The following is a 20,683-nucleotide window of genomic DNA, read 5'->3' on the forward strand; positions in this document are numbered from 1 at the left end:
CTATCTATCTATCTATCTATCTATCTATCTATCTATCTATCTATCTATCTATCTATCTATCTATCTATCTATCTATCTATCTATCTATCTATCTATCTATCTATCTATCTATCTATCTACATACATAAAGTGTATAGAAACACAACACAATACAGGTAGTCTTCGACTTACAACGTAATTTACGACCACAATCGCTAGCCGCGGCGTACGTTTTTTTTTTTTTTTTTTAACCAGCTTCCGGCATAATTTCACAGTACTGTACAAATAGCCTACTTTACTTATGACCAAATCGTGTTACGACCGGTCTGCCGGTCCCAATCGTGGTCGTAAGTCGACGACTACCTGTATGGCTAAATTTGAGGACACGTGATCGTCACATATAGATTGTCGTTTTCCCCCCTATGCCACTATGTCTGAACAGCATGACTATAGTGGTATACTGTATTATTTATTACACTCTCTTTTCACTGGAAAAGTAAAACCTCAAACCCCACTGGACCCCAGGCCTCCTCACTTGACATCAATGAGCTGGGCTTAGCACTTCTTGCTGAATGAGCAATACACACACACACACACACACACACACACACACACACACACACACACACACACACACACACACACACACACACACACACACACACACACACACACACACACACACACACACACACACACACACACACACACACGAAAAGTAAAAAAAAAAAGGAAAGTATTTTCCAGAAGCGTGGGGGTCATATGGCAGCAGAGTGGTTAAGGGATGAGGGTCTACATCTGAAAACTGGATGTTCAAAAAGCATGGGTTCGTGTGAGAAAATTTTTTTTATGTTAAAGTATTAATCATTTGCATGTTGTTTACATAACCACGACCCTGGAAAGAAATTTTAAACAAGATTTGAACTATTTGCATAACGAAAAATCTATATTAAAAACTAAGTAGTGGTTCCATGTAACTAGGCGTTCCTGTTTTGGCCCTGCCCCAATCAGGACACGGGATACTTAAAGGGTATACTTTAGGGCCAATGGGAAACGATGCACGCCTGTACAACGACCAATGAGATGAAACCCGGAAGTGTTTCATTTTGACCTACCGTGGCGTGTTGGTGCGGCAGCAGCAGTGCGGTTTGTAACGATGGCTGTGCTTTACATGTGTAATGTAAAGTAGAATGAGTTGAAGCCATTCGATGTGCATTACGTCGCTTGTCATTTGTGTTTATTTTGGTGCTGTTCTGCAAATGGTTTGCGTTATATGAACGGACCACAAACGCAGTTAGTCATAAGTAGGCTGCAAGTTACAGGGATGAAACTGGGTTTATTTGCGATTTGGAGAAATAGTAGCTGAATATCTACAAAGTGTTTTTTAATTTTTCAATTTGTAAAATGTCTGTTGAGCAGATGTGCTGTGTTGTCTCTGTTTCTGAAAGCAGCTGCAGTGAGACGCAGCAGTCGAATGGAAATCCATTGAGCTGCAGTGGAGTGGTGTTGAGCCACCAGTCTGGCCTTCTGCTCTGCAGCGGTCTGGTGCTTTCTCGTTTCCTGCTAGATAAAGAGTGTATAAGCCAAAACCCCAAAATATTATTTGCTAACAAATTTAGCAGCAAAATTCAAATTTACATAGACTACGTTGATAGAAAGGTGGACCAGGGCACCAGCAAGAGATCCAATACAAATGCGTTACCAACGTGCCATAAACCTGCTGAGCTGCTCATGATGATCAACTGCGTGGAGTTCCAGGGGGCTTTTCAAAACCTCTTTACTGGCTCTGAGCAGTGGAAGTTCACTGATTGCGATGAGGACCGTGACATTCCCTACGCCTCCAGTTTCTTGAGCTGGTTTGCAGTGCTAAAAATGACCACAAATGCTCAAGTTGATCCTGTTCCTTGGAGAAAGAGCACAATGCTTGCAAAAGGATGCTCGGTCGTAGCGTGTGGATCTCCATTCGGTTCTTTTTGTCCAGATCTTTTCATGAGTACACTGAGCAAAGGCATCGTGAGCAACCTGGCTGGAGAGGAGAATGCGTTGATTTTGACAGATGCTCGCTGTCTGCCTGGCACTGAGGGAGGAGGCCTCTTCGTTAGTGATGGAGACAAGTTTTATCTTGTTGGCTTAATCACTTCCCCGCTGTGTTGGAAGTCAAACGAATGGATTGGGCTGACTTTAGTGTGTTCACTGCATTTAATTTTGAGAAACATATTACAGGCTGTAACCTCTCATCAGACATTGAGACAGATATCAACACACACTTTCACTGATATACCTCATGTTACGTGTGATGCACACCAAAAGGCAGAAAATAGAAACTACCCCATGGTGGTTGTGGTTGAATGTGGACACGTTTGGGGTTCTGGAATCATGTTAAGTCCATATTTGGTGTTAACGTGCAGACACGTTGTGAATGGAAGACAGCTTCTTAAAGTCACTCTCAGTACTAGTCAAAGGTTGTATCATCCATTTTTTTTTATTATATATTACATATATTCTGTACATATATTTATACGCATTATATGTATTTTAAGCCACCATAATCATTTCTAAATTAACAATTGTTAAAACATGGTCTTTTCACTATCAGATCTCAGACTGTGAGTAGCAGAGTGCTGTTTTCTACAAAGACCACTTCTCCTTATGATATTGCTGTTGTGCAGCTTCAGGAGCCTTTTCCACACGTCATAGTGCCTCAGATAACCACCAGATTTGTGCCTGGTAAGATGAGAGTTGGTGTGAATAGCTGCATGTTAACTAATAGCACTTTTAAGTCACACTGCCATTTTTGTAGTTCTTGTAGTCACTTCTCTCTTTCACCCTTCCCCCTAAATTCACAGACTGTCATAAATGAAGTTCATGAGAATAAAGTAAAGCTCATGAAAAAACTTTTCTGTTCTTTTGAGATTAAATGATAGTTCTGGATTGTTTTAAATGAACGGGCTTGAAACCAGTTGCATTATTTAGTAGCTACATTAAAGATCAGCTTATTTCTGTGTGTTTTAAGGTGAGGATGTGCTTGTGCTGGGTTATGGAGCTTTAGGAAAAACCTGTGGCCCTTCCCTGACCTCAGGGATTCTCTCCAGAGTTGTGCACCTGCAAAACAAGCCAGTGATGCTGCAGACAACCTGCGCGGTGAATTGCGGAGCCAGTGGTGGGGCTGTTGTTCGTGCCAAAACGGGCGAGTTGCTAGGTAACACAGTGTTAAATCATTTTCTGCAATGGCCTCATTTCTTGTGCAATTAATTGTACAATTACTTGTATATTGGAACTCATTTGAACTCCTATTAACATTCCTACATTCAACATACACACATCAATATGGCTATTGAGACACTGAGTTATGTTGATTTTAATCAGTAGGGGGCATCATTTAACTAATGTTTCTGAAGGTTTTTAGCCGACTAGTAAAATAAAGCATTCCAGAATATGATCTATTATCAAAGTGTAATTAAGGTTCAAGTTACAATATCTCCATCATATCCATCTAATGACCGATAAATATTTTTGCTTTTATCCAGGTATTGTGTCCAGTAATACAAGAGACTTTGCAGCCAAGGTCACATATCCCCATTTAAACTTCAGCATCCCAGTTACTGTGTTGGCGCCTCTTCTGAGTCGCTTTGCACAAACACAAGACCCTGCAGTCTTTCAGGAACTGGACAGTACAGAGGTTGAGGTTAGGAAAGTGTGGAGACTTCAGATTCCTGAAAGTAAGCTGTGAATACACATTATGTCAGACTGAAAATATCAATCCTGTTGCATTTTACATTCCACAACTGCATTAACAAACACTGCTTAACTTCTAATTGCTGATTGTCTACTGAAAGAATAGAAAGGCAGGAAGTTGATTTTGAGGTCATCATTTTCTCATCATTTTTGTCATTGATCGATAGATGTAAAAGACTGGCAGACATCAAATGTAATTATCATTTTTTAATTATAGAGACTTATAGAAACAATTGTGTATACCGATTATGAAAATTGGTTGGTTTAAGCAACTTTTAAAATGTACAAATGAATATGACGATAGAGTTCTAATGATTTTTAAATACATTTTTAATAATAAAAAAAAAAATTTGCGATTTTATTTTATTTATCTATTTCGCAATGTCATTTGGGATATTGTTCCTGAAAATGTATCTTCTTGTTCTGTTGTAGAGTGGGCCAATATTAAGTCAGGCATGAAATAGATGTCAAATTTGAAAAATTGAAAATGGGAATGCCCTCAGGTGGTGTGACTCTTCATGCATATTGTTGTCAGTATTATTTATGCTTAGGAGACTATCGGGCACTACGAATGAAACTGACTGAAGTAAGGCTGGGGGGAAAGGAGAGTCTGATTAGAAAACAAACAAAGCCTGAAGCAGTTGTTCTCAGACTGGAGACACACCATGGACTGTTACTGCTGCGTTCACAATTTCTCCTTCCCACAGCTTATCCTATATGAAGTCTAACTGATCTGCTCATTACCATGACTGAAAAAAAAAAGCCTTTTAATTCTGACATGTTGCATTTTAGACTCAGATTGTAAACTCATTATGTGTCAAATAAAAGCCCCATATATTGTTTTTCCTTTTTTCTTTAAAATATTTCAAACATGCTGAAATAAGTGTGAAGCAAAGCCTAGAGATCCACCCTGAATGTTCCTACAGTGTTAATCAATGCTTATTGCCACTTTAATAATTGGATGTCTTTTATGGCATTATAGATACCAGCTCGAGGTTTATATTTATATAATTAATATAAGTATATGGTTGAGATGGGAGTCTAAGTTGTCTTAGTTTTACAAAAGCAGAGGAAAGTGCAGTGGTAAATGTATTTCACTTTGATGCAATGCAGCACTTGAAGTAAACATTTGAAGTCTGCATCTTTTTTAAAAACACAAGGTCATAAATGGGTTGAACCTGCTGGGATCAATTACTGCCAAGTTTTACATCTCATCATTGCTCTTGATCAACAGGAGAGAAGAACTAATTTGTTTTTGCCACCTGATGAGAGCACGTCTAATTATACGCTTAAACGCAGAATTAAGCAGTACAAGAAAACATGATGTTTGGGCCCAATGCCTTTAATCGTTATTATACCAATCCAAAAAAAGATGATACATTGGGACAAAGAAACATGCGACTAAATGCAAATATAATGCAATTGCCAGGGCAAGTACGATGTGTCTGTATACTCCAACTATTTACAATGATAAATGTTTTTATGACAATACAACCATATGCAATTTAATCCATACTCACAGGTGATGCCCTCATACACGCGAGGAAAACAAAAAGTTATCCCCTCAAAATCTGACTGAAGTGACAGGCACTCTAATGGCATGTATTAAACCTTAATCCTTCTTGGGGAAAAAAAGAAATCCTATTATTATTCATTCTTCAGAACTACTTGTTATCTGTTGTTGATTTAAAGAGAAGACAAGCACATTACATCCTATTACATCACACACCCAATCCTGCTTGGAGCTCACAGCCTGGATCTGTCAGAATGTATTACTATACCAGATAATATCAGTGATTTGCACACATTTAAGATCTGCATGGAGTATGGATTATGCACGATGCCCATCCGTCTTGTGCTGAGCAAAGAAATGCGTTTTCAAACAGTGTTGTTCTCTCCAGAAGGGGTTTGTAATGACTGATTCAGTGTTTGATATGTATTGCACAATGTTTATGCAAAAAGTCTTGTCTTTATGTGTATGAAATCACTGGGGCCTGATGTCTTTTCGTCTAACTGACACCAGAGACGCCCTGAAATCTTGTAAGTTAAGTCTTTTCTGGTAACTGTAACATTTATACCAAGAATGTCAATGCATTTGGTACATGAATGTAGTTTTCCTCTGTGTAAACCAAAACTAGAAACCCTTGCAGCAAAACTATGTACACCAAGTAACTACAATAGACTCCTCTTTCTCCGTGGTCGATGAGAGGATCTGATTTGGTTGACAGACAAATAGAATGACGGACAGACCCCCCTGGCTGTCGTCAGGTTGAGTATCTTATTTTCCATACTGCTATTCATAGATATATTTACTGTGACATACTGTTATTTCAGAGCTAATGCTTTTTTTTTTTTTTTGTCCTATCCTACTTTTTAAGCAGATTTTATGATAAAACATGAATGATATGTAAAACAGCATAATTTTACAAAAGAAAAAAAAAATTGCTGAGTTCGGAAGATGTCGGAAGTTTCAAGACACAAGGAAACGGTGCTTCACAACCCACATTATATCCACTTTTAGGACATCAGTTATTTGCTCAAATGCAATAAAAATGCCCTCAATTGAATAACTGTGTAAAAGGAGATAAGTGCAGAATATTGTAAGGAATATGCGAAGCATGGCCTTACTTTTTTCTTTTTTCTTTTTTTTTTTTTTTTTACTGACCGACGAGAAATGAAATAATTTTGCACAAATGATAGACAACAACGGGACATGCTGTATCTTCAAATGACAGAAACTCTTGGTAGTCTGATAATGAATCAGAGTTGTGGCTTGTTATCAGAGCATGTTTGAATTTGTAAAACTATACAGAGTTGGGTAAACCTGTAAATGTTCACCAAAGTTTAAGAAATTCAGTCATTCGTTTATTTTTGCTTAAGGTCTGTCTGTCTAGTTTACATCCAAATGCTACCATAAAAGTCTGGGGCTAAATGGTAACGTTTAAAATATATATTGTGCATTCAATGTAAGCTTCTTGCATAAGAATAACGTGTCATGTGGTGAGATGACGCACGCAGTATAGCATTTGCAAAGCTCCAGTTCATCTAAACAGAAAATGTCCAGTTATCAATTACCTAGTTTCCAGCTTATGGTTGCTGATGCTATTGACTTTATCTGAAGATCACAATCTTGAACATACAACAAAAAAATGTTCACAAGTGTATATATAAGATCTTTTTTTAAAAACTCTTTCCCATACCAATTATTTTACTACACTCATCACAACTTGACCCCCCTCCCCCAAACTATGGCCAATGCTGTTTGGAGTGCAGTGTAGAGATGTCCAACCATTCAGTTTCCACCATTTTTTGTCAGCAAGAGATGGAGCTGCCTCTGAATCAGTGGTCAAAGTAAAGCTCGCTTGACCAGGCAACCATTTCATTTTGGTTTACCAGATATAACCACCATCATCCATTTCCCCCATCTCCTCCTCCTCTTCTTCAGCCTCTTCTCCGGTGTCCTCTGCTTCTTTCTCCTCCTCATCCTCCCATCCCACACCGCTTCCAAAATCCCCTGAGTAGCCAGCCACCTCATCTAGCAAACACAAATCCAAATTAGGAAAAGACAATGTTCATTTAACATTTAATACATCTGCTGTTTACTTTCTATCAGTTAAACATGATTTCTGCATATCAAAACAATCGCAGCAAATCTACCACAAACTGTACAATTTCCTTCTAACAATGGCTAAATCACAAATCGAATTGCTTCAAGTGTGACAAATGACAAGCATGTTTTGTGTTCACCTATTAATGAAAACTACAAAGAAAGGAAGCAGTTTGCTTCGATAACATCAAATAACATTCAATTCCAGCAAAATGAGCAATGTACCAATGGAAGAAATGAGAATGCTTCAGCTACCTGCTTGAACAAAACAAACAAGCCCTGTGGCTTAGAAATTGGGCTTTTTAATGGCTATTTTAAACCTGTCAGAGTATTTGTTCTTATCACCTGCAGGTCCATCACAGCCAGTAGTAATTAATCTTACAGACCTTTATTTCAAGTGAGACAACTGCTCTTTTGGAATGGTAATGAACCTGGTCTAATGAATGTAACACTTGGTCTTCTGTCAGAGGGGTGACTGATGGTTTTGTGTATCTAAGCCCATGCAACAAAGGAGGCCTTGTGCTCTCGGTATGTGTGTTTGTGTTCCTGCACGTCGTGTGTGCTTACCACAGTCAGTGTTGCCATGGATTCTGGAGCCCATTAACTCTTCTCCATGCTGGTCTACACACCAGCACTCCCCCTTGCTTTGGTCACATTGCAGCTTCCTATAATATCCATCCTCATCACAGCTGGGGATATATGTACCTAAAAACACGTGTTCATTTCAGACGTGTCATGATTTATTTTTTTCCGATCTCGCATCATGCATCAATCAAATTGAGCATTGCACTCTAGCTGAGATTGCAAAGCAGCCTTAGTTCTGCAAATAATCGGTCATGCACCCAAGCCAAATGACAGCAGTGTGCAGGGAACAACCTTGAAAAGGACTTTCCATCTGATTACTCAATGTAATATTTTTTTAAAGTAAAAAAAATAAAAAAAACTGCATATATTATGTGTACAAAACAGAACAAAAATGCATTGTCACTTTTTTTGTGGCTATGCCTAAAAAAACACTGATGTGCATTTTAGGAGACAAATGGAACAGATCACTATGGTGATGATGCCAGCTTGTGGTAAGGCATTGGGGAGTATGTGTGAGTTTGGCCACCTCTGGCTGATTCCTGCATCTGCATGTCCTCGGCGATTCCCGCTGACGACAGAGCCAAACATGCAACACTGCCCACTGCCAGCTCTGCTCCATGTTAATCCCCATGCCTGATTAACAGCTTATCCCAGCCTTGAGCTTGTCATCTAACAAAAAATTTAACAAAACTCCTCCAGCATCTCCTCTGTGATGTTTGATCAATCTTTCCTTTACCAAAATGATACCCTTCTCCCTGTAGTTATTCACTTCGGTTTCGGCATCTTGCTCACATTTTCTTTTTCCTGTGCCGTTCAGTATCCCTTCTTATTGCACAATGTTTCAGGCTTCCCCCCCTCCTGGTTCTTGGCTCAAATGCTCCCCCTTCCCATATGACTGTTCATACATACCTGGCTTCTTTTTGGCTCCTTCCTGCATTTGGATCCTCTCTAACTCCGCCAAGCAGGGAGGCTCTGAGGAGCAAAACAATTAAAGCATTAGAGGAAGGCAGTGTGCTAATCTCCACCAGCCAAAAGCTGAGCTTCTCCAACTAACCTGCCCCTAATGAAACTGACATTACGCCATTCATTTCCCAATGCAGCTGCTCCCTTAAAACATGCTCTAATATATATTTTTTTACTGACTGATAGACTTTTATAAATGTGTGTAGCTACAAATTCAGAAAAGAGTACTAATAAAATACAGCATTAAGAAAAAGTCAACATGATCATATACTCTAAATGAACTTTATATAGTTAAAAATATATATATATTTTTTTTTACATTTTTCAGTATTGTTGGAAACCAATTATAAAATATTACATTCAAGCTTTAGTAATGTTCACGCCACATCTCAGAATCGGAATAAAACATGGTCTCAGTTACTTTTAATGTTGATATGTTGGTGTCAGGCACAAGCTGGTTTGAGTTTTTTTAAGAAACTGCTGATTTCTGGTGATTTTCAGGTACAGCAAAGTTTACACAGGATGGTTAAAACAATTTTTATCTGGTTGCAAGAAAAAAAAGTAGAGTGAGTGGTTATGAAGGCAAAATCTCCAGAGTGGGTCAAACTAGCTAGTCTACTTTAGCTCAGATAAACATGATTGCCAAATGTTTGAGCACAAAAATCATCACAGGACAACACTACAAACTTTAAGGCAGATGGGCAGACCACATTGGTTTCTACTGCCATCAGCCAAGAAAAGGATTCTGAGGCTATAGTGGGCACAGACTCACCCAAACTGGACATTTGGCAACATTACCCCCTTGAGGGTCATAAAGGTCAAAGTCGAATACAGGCCCCAGTGTTAAGAAAATTGCAATAATTTAATCTGCCCCAATGATATGTACACTGCGCAAAAATTTTAGGCAGGTGTGAAGAAACTCTGTAGAGTATTAAAAATCTTAATATTTTATAATTATTATAATTATAATTTACAAAATGCACAGTGAGCAATCAGAAGACAACTCTAAATTAAATCAATATTTCTTATGACTACTCTTTACACTTTTTATTTATTTATTTTTTTTAACAATTCTTACACTTGCAAGCTTTAAAACACACACATTATCTGATAAAGAAACAGCTGTGTAGGAGGTTTAATCTTGGATAAGGAGCAGCCAAACTACGCTACTACGGTGAGGTTGAGGAAGACAGTTTTATGTCGTAGGCCATACACCATGGCAAGACTGAGCTCAGAAACAAGAGTTTCAGAGTGTGCTGTTCAAGCTATTTTGAACAAGCATAAATAAACAGGCAACATTGAGGACCGTAGGCGTAGTGGTCGGCCAGGGAAACTTAATGAAGTGGATGAAAGGCACATTATGCTTACTTTCCTTTGTCACCAGAAGAGGTCCAGCACTCTTCCAGTGGAATCCAGTGGGACCCAGGTAAACCCCTCTAATCACTGGAGAAGTCTGGTCAGAAATACTCTTCATGAAAGAGTTTTGGCCAAAAAGCCATACCTCTTATGTGGAAACGACTCAACTATGCATAAAAACATAATAAGTGGGGTGCTGAAAAAATGGCAGTAGCTGCAAAATTGTACTAGCTGTAGCTGAAAGCAAGTTGTTTACCAAAGGGCTGGAGAGCAGTACAATAATGAGTGTCTGCAAGTAACATTGAAGAACGGTGGAGGTTCCTTGGAAAGACCCCATACATACTGCCAATCTCATTAAGACCTAACTCCAGCGTAAACAACAAGGAGTCCTGGAGGTGATGGTTTGGCCTCCTTAAAGCCCTGAAATCAACATCATCAAATCGGTCTGGCATTTCATGATGAGACAGAAGGATTTGAGAAGATCTTATTTTTTTTCCAAAGTAGAACAATCTACCTGCCAAGTTCCTACAAAAACTGTGTGCAAAAACATCTGAAATACATATGAGCAAAAATATTCTTTCTTAAACAAGCTCATGGGTGGTGCAGCAGAAAAACATTTGCTCTATCATCCAGAGATTGTGTTTGACTTTTGGCAAAGCTGTGCCAGAATCATCCAAGAGAGCTGTCAATCGCAGTGACACTAGCCAGTCATTTCTGAGCTCATGTATGTGAAAGATGATGGTTAGTGCTTTCCTCTGAGTGTGCTATGCTGCCCTGAACAGCAGTTTGAAAAGATGCAGTTGACTGGCTTCATGTGTCTCAAAGGAAACATTCTAGCCCACAGCCCCCCAGGCTGGTAGCCATTATTGTGTGTGATCCACTGAAAAACATATTGCAGTGAGATCAAGCAAGAAATTAAATAAAAAAAAGTTAATTGATCACATAAATCTCAACATCTTGTTTCACAAATTTCATCCTTACAACTTAATGGCTAAAAATATTGGGTACATTATAGACCTCAAATGGTACATTGACTTACTACAGCTGTCATACAGACCATGCCATGCACCTGAATGAGAAATGTAAAAGAAACATTTAATAATACTATAAAAAAAAATTGACAGTAAAAAATCATATCTATAATGCTCAAAATTAAATTATATCCTACAAAGTTCTACAAAAACATATGCAAATCAAGTAAAAAAAAATACATCCCAAAAAAAGAAGGCTTATGTTAAAAGTTAGCAAAGGGATTTTCTGTGTGCAACCTCATGTTCATACCCCAGGAAAACGCACATAGAATCTTTGCATTGATTTTAATTAGTTTACTACGATGGAGTATAAGGACAAATTTAGGATTAAAAAAGAATTGGAGGGGGAGGGGTGGGGAATTTCCGAGTTCAAAATGTTCATGTTGTAAGTAAAGATTTTCGAGAAAAAAAAGAGTATTAAACTTGAAGGTTTTGTGTTTAAAACTCAAAAATTAGAGTTTCTATCAAGCAAGAAACAGTATATATACTTTGCAAGGAAAATACTTAATTTTTTTGGCCTTAATACGCCGTTGTAGTTTACAATGTTCCTTGTGAATTCAGTAATTTTGTCACATCTGCTTTTGAAAGAAAATGCCTACAAAAAGATTATTCTGGAACATTTTTATGAAGGCTGCTAATATGTGTATAATAAACTTGAATGAAATAAAAATTTCTCCATTTGCCCAATCACTAACACAAAAGTCAAAGTCAAAGATTTATGTACAATCTATGCCTTTCAAGTCTTAAACTCATGCTGAATTTCCACCGGGTGGTCCCCAAGTGATTCAGGTTGAGCAGACTATCAACAAATTGACAGTCTTTTTTCTATGTCAATTTTTTTCTATGATGGCTTTTTCCCAACCATTGGAGAAAATCTAGGGGGTGGGGGGTTATGAGACAGACCAAAGGCAAATACACCTGCCTCAGGAGAGGTAAGAATGCTTAACCAGAATAAAAATAAGAACAAAACTGCTGTCTCTGTGTGTGTGTAAGTCAGTGTTTGTGTGTGTGTGTGTGTGTGTGTGTGTGTGTGTGTGTGTGTGTGTGTGTGTGTGTGTGTGTGTGTGTGCAGAGATTCTTCTCTGTGCCGTTCCTGTTTTAGAGGGTGGAACATATGCTTGTTTTTGTAAAACAGTCTCATCGTGTTCTATTGCATAGGCATGCCCACACACACATGCACACAGAGGGAAGAAGCCTGGTAGTGTTAACAATATGCAATATGCCACTTTGCCCCACTGACAAACACACAAGAATATAAAAAGGGATTTCCCCTTAGCAAACACAACACTGCCACCCACGCATAAAACATCTGCTAATCCTCAGTCACATGAAACTGTAGTTCTTTTTTCAGTACAGAATACCATGAATAGGCAGTGGAAAAAGATAAATGGTTCTTTTATTCTTTTCCTTACACAAACAAAATCTCTAGACACTATAACAAAACTGAGCATGCCGTACTCCGCTCACTCTTGTGCTTTACTCAGCCAGGGAGGGTGAAACTGTTTGTGAAGGAGTTGAGGGCTTTGGATTACTCTAATCCAAGCATCCCACATATGGTTGAATTTTGCCCTCAAATATTTGATTATATTTAGAAAACCAATTAAGCCTAATCCACTGCAGTTTGAATGAGTTCTGTCATTGTGAAGGATACGGCCATTAACCAGTACATCAGACATTAATAGCAATCTTTAATCTTCCCAGTAATTGCTGATACGCATCTGGGTCATTCAGGATCATTCGTTAAAGATGAAAAACTAGCAGAGAAATATAGGAGCTTTTGTAATATTTTTGGTTTTAAACAACTTCTTTGCCTTTTTCATTTTTCTACATAATATACACAGGCCAGTGGCATACACACTTTATATTTATTTAGATGTATCTATTTTTAGACCATGATGTAACATCTTATTAATATTTAAAAGAAATACATGCATTAAAATGTATCACAATTTGAATCAGTTGAATGACATGACACTATATATATTTATATATTACCTAATATACAGTGGGTACGGAAAGTATTCAGACCCCCTTAAATTTTTCACTCTTTGTTATATTGCAGCCATTTGCTAAAATCATTTAAGTTCATTCTTCTTCCTCATTAATGTACACATAGCACCTCATATTGACAGAAAAACACAGAATTGTTGACATTGTTGCAGATTTATTAAAAAAGAAAAACTGAAATATTACATGGTCCTAAGTATTCAGACCCTTTGCTGTGACACTCATATATTTACCTCAGGTGCTTTCCATTTCTTCTGATCATCCTTGAGATGGTTCTACACCTTCATTTGAGTCCAGTTGTGTTTGATTATACTGATTGGACTTGATTAGGAAACCACACACCTGTCTATATAAGACCTTCCAGATCACAATGCATGTCAGAGCAAATGAGAATCATGAGGTCAAAGGAACTGCCTGAAGAGCTCAGAGACAGAATTGTGGCAAGGCACAGATCTGGCCAAGGTTACAAAAAGATTTCTGCTGCACTTAAGGTTCCTAAGAGCACAGTGGCCTCCATAATCCTCAAATGGAAGACGTTTGGGATGACCAGAACCCTTCCTAGAGCTGGCTGTCCGGCCAAACTGAGCTATCGGGGGAGAAGAGCCTTGGTGAGAGAGGTAAAGAAGAACCCAAAGATCACTGTGGCTGAGCTCCAGAGATGCAGTCAGGAGATGGGAGAAAGTTGTAGAAAGTCAACCATCACTGCAGCCCTCCACCAGTCGGGGCTTTATGGCAGAGTGGCCCGACGGAAGCCTCTCCTCAGTGTAAGACACATGAAAGCCCGCATGGAGTTTGCTAAAAAACACCTGAAGGACTCCAAGATGGTGAGAAATAAAATTCTCTGGTCTGATGAGACCAAACTAGAACTTTTTGGCCTTAATTCTAAGCGGTATGTGTGGAGAAAACCAGGCACTGCTCATCACCTGTCCAATACAGTCCCAACAGTGAAGCATGGTGGTGGCAGCATCATGCTGTGGGTGTGTTTTTCAGCTGCAGGGACAGGACGACTGGTTGCAATCGAGGGAAAGATGAATGCGGCCAAGTACAGGGATATCCTGGACAAAAACCTTCTCCAGAGTGCTCTGGACCTCAGACTGGGCTGAAGGTTTACCTTCCAACAAGACAATGACCCTAAGCACACAGCTAAAATAACGAAGGAGTGGCTTCACAACAACTCCGTGACTGTTCTTGAATGGCCCAGCCAGAGCCCTGACTTAAACCCAATTGAGCATCTCTGGAGAGACCTAAAAATGGCTGTCCACCAACGTTTACCATCCAACCTGACAGAACTGGAGAGGACCTGCAAGGAGGAATGGCAGAGGATCCCCAAATCCAGGTGTGAAAGACTTGTTGCATCTTTCCCAAAAAGACTCCTGGCTGTATTAGATCAAAAGGGGGCTTCTACTAAATACTGAGCAAAGGGTCTGAATACTTAGGACCATGTGATATTTCAGTTTTTCTTTTTTAATAAATCTGCAACAATGTCAACAATTCTGTGTTTTTCTGTCAAGATGGGGAGCTGTGTGTACATTCATGAGGAAGAAGAATGAACTTAAATGATTTTAGCAAATGGCTGCAATACAACAAAGAGTGAAAAATTTAAGGGGGTCTGAATACTTTCTGTACCCACTGTATATTTACCTTCATCAAGAAGTCTAAATAATATTATCACATTATGTTGCTTTATATAAGAAGCCTGTATCTCATTATAAAGAATTCTATTCTTATTCTGAACACTATATGGGGCATGTTTAAGCCAAGAGGCAAAAAAGAAGGCAAAAAAGCTCAATGAAATGAAATGAAATCACCTTAAGAAAGTTTAACTTCTGTAATTATATAAAGTACAATAATTTCTGGACTATTACGCGGACCCATATATAAGCCGCACCCACTGAATTTGACAAAGATTTTGAATTTTTATTTTGAACATAAATAAGCCGCACCTGTCTATAAGCCGTGTCTACACTGAATCTAATGAACTTCATACAGGCTTTAACGAAAGACAGTGTCTGTTACACGGTGTAACGGCTGAAATATGTTGTGGCTCCTTTAAGAGCAGAGCAGCATTTTTGGAATAGCCTGCCGCCGCATTTTCCCGGTATTACTGCGTGCAAGACCGAGGAATATGTCCTTATTATTTTCTGATGCTCATTTCTAAGTTTCTTTGACTAACCCGTAACGCTGTTGCCAATAATAATAAAAAATCACGAGTTTTGGAAACCTGTCTGTGCTTATATGATTTCTGTTGCAACTGGAGTTAGCAAGCTCTCCCATGACCCAGACTCAACGCGTTACAACGGCTTGTATCTAAATAGTAGCCTACCAAGAAAGTCATTGTTCACTGTCTTCCTCCTTCCTTTCACAACTATTTCTCTCGGGAGTTTATCTTTTGGCATCGTCCTACGTTTAAAAATCACCATCGGTGAAGCTTTTCTCCCGATGCCATGCAGCTCAGAACACAGGTGAAGTGTGGTTTTTCATGTCCGGTTGTTTACAGCGTGACGAATGATTCGCATTTTCTGTAGACAGTCCGAGTGAGCGGCAGGTCAAACGTCAGAACATCATCCATATTTATGATGTAGTGCTGCCCGATTCAGTGGGAGCGCAGTTTAATATAAAGAGTTTTAATTGGTTCACCTGAACCCTTTCGGAAATTTCATTGGTCTAATGTTATGGGGCTTAGTTTTTTAGCTTGCAGTTTGTGAAACCGGGAAAAACCCAGGAAAAATCCATAAATAAGCCGCTTCGTTGTTTAAGCCGCGGGGTTCAAAGTGTGGGAAAAAAGTAGCGGCTTATAGTCCGTAAAATACGGTAATCCAGCTATGGTCAAGAGGTCATAAGGTACTCTATGTATGAATTTAGCTTACTCTCTCTCCAGAAGCAGAGGCACCATTCAGCTGTGGAGACTTTGCCATCACGGTAAGAATCGCAGGAATTGAAGAAGGGCCGGATACACACTTCATATTTGTCCAGGTTAATAGCAGCCAGCTCAGTCTGGTCCAGATAGAGGTCGTTATTCGTGTCCAACTTTGAAAACATCCATCCAATGGAATCCTTACAGGTTGCCACTAGAGTGCGGTCCAAAACTGTACAGAAAAATGCATTGTTAAATATTAAACGCTATTTAAAAGCAACATAATTGAACTAAACTGATCCTGGTTTTTTTTTTAATTATTTTTATGGCAGGTGGGAAAGCAGGTTTAGAAATATTTGTGCAAATTCAGATTTAAAGAAAACAACTTGCTCTTAGAAGCACATTTCTGATATAACATGCTAACTGTGTACACTTTCTCAGCAGTGAGCCTTGGATTAGGGCAGCCTCAGCAAAACCTCCTTGGTGTAATCTTTTTCAGCATCAAATCAATGGCTGAGCAGAGAGCTGAGAGCTTAGGGCCTTACTTGATGCTGAGGTGGCTGCAGCAGGCTTGCGTGTGTTGTTCTGCTTGGCGTTGCCCTGAAGCAGCTGGAACCAGTCCCGCAGACGATCACCCAAATCTGCAAGATCCTGGCCTGTACAACTGTCTGTAGGACAGAGTGAGAGGAAGAGCAGAATGTACAGAGAGGGGAAAAAAAAAACAAGATAAGTAATTGGTTATGGGTAAAGGCAACTGAAAAAGATCTACTTTGCTCTTTGAAATATTGAAACCATTGGAGCCATTTAGGCATCCGTGATACAGGGCAGCACAACCTCCCAAAGATATCCACAAAGAAAAAGACAGAAAGATTCAATAAACTGTGGAATGCTGATGAATCAGTACTCTGTGTTACAGGGGGAAATATAGGGGATTTTAGAGAAAAATGCCTTGAGGCTGTTTCTAAGCAAGCGCAGTCTTATCAATTAATGTGTCAGGTTATGCCTCTAAATCGTTCACGTTGTACAGTTGTATAGAATTTCACATCGACCTGTTGTTTTATTGCTCTGGTATAATGTCCTTGAAAAAGGTCCATTATAATTAGAATCCTTCACTGCATCTGGCACTAGCAACCCACTTGTTTTCTTGCAAACTAGCTCGATTGTGTTTGTAAATCACACGCATTCGGACGTGATGAGAGTCCCTGTTGGCTATGACTTATGGAAATAAGTTTAGTGAATGGCAGAGTAAATCTGCACTGTGAGTTCACTGAATGGCTAATAGCGGCACAGTACTGCAGTGGGCCACTACTCCAAACATGTGATCTGAAGGAGACTTTCCCCAGCAGCAAAAAACAAAGCTATGTGTGCAGGTGCTGCATAAATAAATAAATCATAGAGCTGTTTAAGCTTTGCGGTAGTCCAGTGATGGAGGAAGTTAGTAGAAATAGAATGTTAGTAGAAAAGCTGCAGTAATTTGATGGTCAATGAAAAAGTGCTACATACCGCGTTTACTGTCTGTCACTGTACTTGGCATAGCTGTAATGGAACATGGGCAGGGACCAGTGCACTTCATACTCAGTTCTTTTCCTGTGAGACAGGCCTGATGCTGCAGCTTACACTGAAATGAATGACCACACACAGGCACACAGAAAAGATGGTTCAGATATGATAAGACTTGCTGTGAGAACATTGGATTATTATTGTGTGGCAGGACATAAGAGCACTTTGTCTAAGCAGTGGGATTTTTCATATTCAGAAATTCCAATTGGAAGAAACAGCTGATGATTTAAATTTACAATTATTTTAATAAAGTTTAAATCTGTTCAATTGTTCATGCAATGTATTTGGGATCAATTCCAGTTATAGTCAAGATTCTGTACAAATATTTTATAAAGGTGACCACAAGAAAAATTATATCTCATTCAGATAAGGCATCATCTTTCTTGGAAAACTAATTTCCTTCAGTACCTCAGCCTCTCAACAAGGTCAGCGAGGAATAAAACAAGACTATGCATAAATCGCCTTTTATTTCTCTCTCTTTATCTTCAGGTCTCTCTCTCTGTTTCTTAAGTGTACTCGCCCTCCCACCCCCTGATATTTCCAATTCCTTTTGGCTTTTCATCTTAGGTTTTGTGGAACTTTTGGGTTACCATGAATGCGATATCCATGATGACAAAGAAACTAATGAAGCAACCCACTGCCGCTGCACATGATGATTCATAGCAGAGTCAGAAAGGATAAATAACTACAAGCAATGACTATTCAGTCTTTTCTTCAGTAGCATGCACAAAAATAAATCACTTGCACAAAAAAAACATGTACTTTGTTAGTTTTGACAATAATACAGAGTCTCTCCTGACATTGGAACTAAGATCAAATAACAAATAAATAACAAAATCATATTTGCACATTGGTGGCAGATTTGTTTTACCTGAGAGGCGTAGTTGTGTCCATCAGAACCACATACAGGCCCAGAGGAGGACATGGGACACGGTTTACAGTTGTTCTCCTGCTGACCCACCATTGAATGCTTCAGCCTGTAAAATTATACTCATCATTGTAACACTCAAAAAAGTCAACTGACTGCTTATAGACTGAGGCAAGCACATTCTTTTGCTTTTTGATGCAAAAATGAAACCCAATTTCTATTCTATAGAAGGTTCTGCTAACTACAATATGTACAAAAGTATTAGGACACCTGACTTTTTCAAACATACGTGGAAATAAAAGAAGGCACACAATTGTATAGGATGTTTTTGGATGTGTTAACATTAAATATTTTCCTTACTTGAACTACTACACCTTAACCTAAAATCTCCCCTTTTACACAAAGCGAGCTTCTCAAAGATATGGTTTACAAGGTTTGGGGAGGAAGATCTTGAGTAGCCTGCTACAGAGCTCTGATCTTAACCCTATTGAACACCTTTGGGATGATTTAGAACTCCAAAATCTAGTCTAACATCTTCTAAAATGATTGTAGGTTATTATAATGGCAAATGGGGACAACATTTTAGAATGGGATGTTCAAAAAGCAACACAATATTTTGTCCATATTTTGTACCACATTCATGTTTTTTTGAAATTTTAAACCAATTCATACTCAGCAGTAACATGACTAATGTGTAATGTGGACCTGGATCAAAATAAACAACTAAGTGTAGATTAATTAAACACACTTATATCCTGTGATATTGAAGACAGAATTCCACAACATAAAATCAGTTTTTTGGTTTGGTATTGTTTGTTTTATACAACATGTTGTGAGTTTTGATCTATGAATGATGTTTTCTTCAGCAGATAGAAACTAATCTTTGTTAGCTTACTGCATTGGTTTCATCTACCTTCACTGCAGCTGCAATCAGAGTTTCCTTAAACACGTTTTAAGCAGCAATAAGGCTTAAAAACTGTCAGTGCTTTCCTCTAGGGAGGAACTTATTCCTTATATCCTGTACTTATTATATAATCAATAATATACATTATTACATACAGATAATTCTCAAAAAAGGCAGGAGACCCAATCTTTTTATGGTATCATTTAAAATAAAAATAAAAAAAGGTCAACCCCCTCCCTACCCCTATAGTCTCATCTAGCAGCAATAATAGGCATGCTATTTTAAAACATTCATAGTGCATTACTTTAAATAAATGCTAGACAACCTTCCATCTGAGGATTCAAATTCATTTGAACAAGCCAATACATAAAAACATAAAATCACTTATTGTTTATTCAACATTACATTTCATTGTTATACATCAAGGCAGAAGGATAATAATGGCAGAGTAACAAGAGCATTTACTGGAGTTGATTGTGCTGTACAGTTTATGCGTACCAGAGCCATTTACTATTGAAATACTTTACCAAATGAATTAAGGAGTAGTACAAATTATTAACATTAATATTTATATTTGTATTAATTAAAGAAATGGATAAAAGCAAATCATATTTGTAATCATATGCATATCATCGATACTGCCATTATTATCCTTAGTAGTGTTATTGTATGTATATGTAAATGTTATTGTATGTTTATGTGTGATAACTTATTGTGTTTTTGATTTTTAGGTTGCCTTTTAAAAAATCTGGCAAGCGGCAACAGATAAAAATCAGCCATTCAGGCTAACTCTATCTTATTTACAGTATCTTACTGTTGATCAATCAGTACTGTCCCTATTAATTAAATCAATCAATCAAAGTGGGAAAGATGACAAATTGGTTCCATATGTTACACATGCTTTTATAAATGACTGTGTGAGATCACTCATCTGCAGGCACTCTACACTCACCGTGTCTATTATGCAGCCTGGGCTTGTGAATCTCACCGCAGCTTCAGGAGATGCAGTCAAAAGTGTGCATTTCATTTCAGCTGTTACATTCCATCTGGATCGCTACTTTGATTTGATGCACACAAGTGCACTGAACGCCGAGTCCCATAAATATGTGCTAGCAATGGTTAAGTTTGTCAGTTTAGTCAGGTTGTGGTAACATGAGTGTTAAGCCTAGTTTACATCAAAAGCATTGCAGAATGTGTGTTCTGGGGTGTGGGGCTTTTATTTCTGTGCTGTGGT

General features: G+C 38.5%; 2 protein-coding genes across 2 annotated transcripts in view; one reads left to right on the forward strand and one right to left on the reverse strand.

Annotated features, from left to right (window-relative positions):
* Nucleotides 1-1,064: 1,064 nt before the first annotated feature.
* Nucleotides 1,065-4,556, forward strand: tysnd1 (trypsin like peroxisomal matrix peptidase 1). The gene is made up of 4 exons (XM_083539711.1): nucleotides 1,065-2,441; nucleotides 2,576-2,706; nucleotides 2,993-3,178; nucleotides 3,507-4,556. Exons 1-4 carry the CDS (start codon nucleotides 1,384-1,386, stop codon nucleotides 3,707-3,709), a joined length of 1,578 nt encoding a protein of 525 aa, XP_083395837.1. The 5' UTR covers nucleotides 1,065-1,383; the 3' UTR covers nucleotides 3,710-4,556.
* Nucleotides 4,557-5,040: 484 nt separating this feature from the next.
* spock2 (SPARC (osteonectin), cwcv and kazal like domains proteoglycan 2) overlaps nucleotides 5,041-20,683 on the reverse strand; it is a 28,669-nt gene continuing 13,026 nt past the window's right edge. The window contains exons 4-10 of the mRNA XM_083539712.1: nucleotides 18,549-18,654; nucleotides 17,621-17,735; nucleotides 16,663-16,785; nucleotides 16,131-16,349; nucleotides 8,816-8,878; nucleotides 7,889-8,026; nucleotides 5,041-7,249 (exon numbers count right to left, since the gene is read on the reverse strand). Coding sequence (XP_083395838.1) covers nucleotides 7,104-7,249; nucleotides 7,889-8,026; nucleotides 8,816-8,878; nucleotides 16,131-16,349; nucleotides 16,663-16,785; nucleotides 17,621-17,735; nucleotides 18,549-18,654 — 910 coding nt within the window. The 3' untranslated portion in view covers nucleotides 5,041-7,103. The remainder of the gene's footprint in view (nucleotides 7,250-7,888; nucleotides 8,027-8,815; nucleotides 8,879-16,130; nucleotides 16,350-16,662; nucleotides 16,786-17,620; nucleotides 17,736-18,548; nucleotides 18,655-20,683) is intronic.

The sequence above is a fragment of the Silurus aristotelis genome, assembly GCF_946808225.1.
Source record: "Silurus aristotelis genome assembly, chromosome: 4".
Lineage (NCBI taxonomy): Eukaryota > Metazoa > Chordata > Actinopteri > Siluriformes > Siluridae > Silurus > Silurus aristotelis.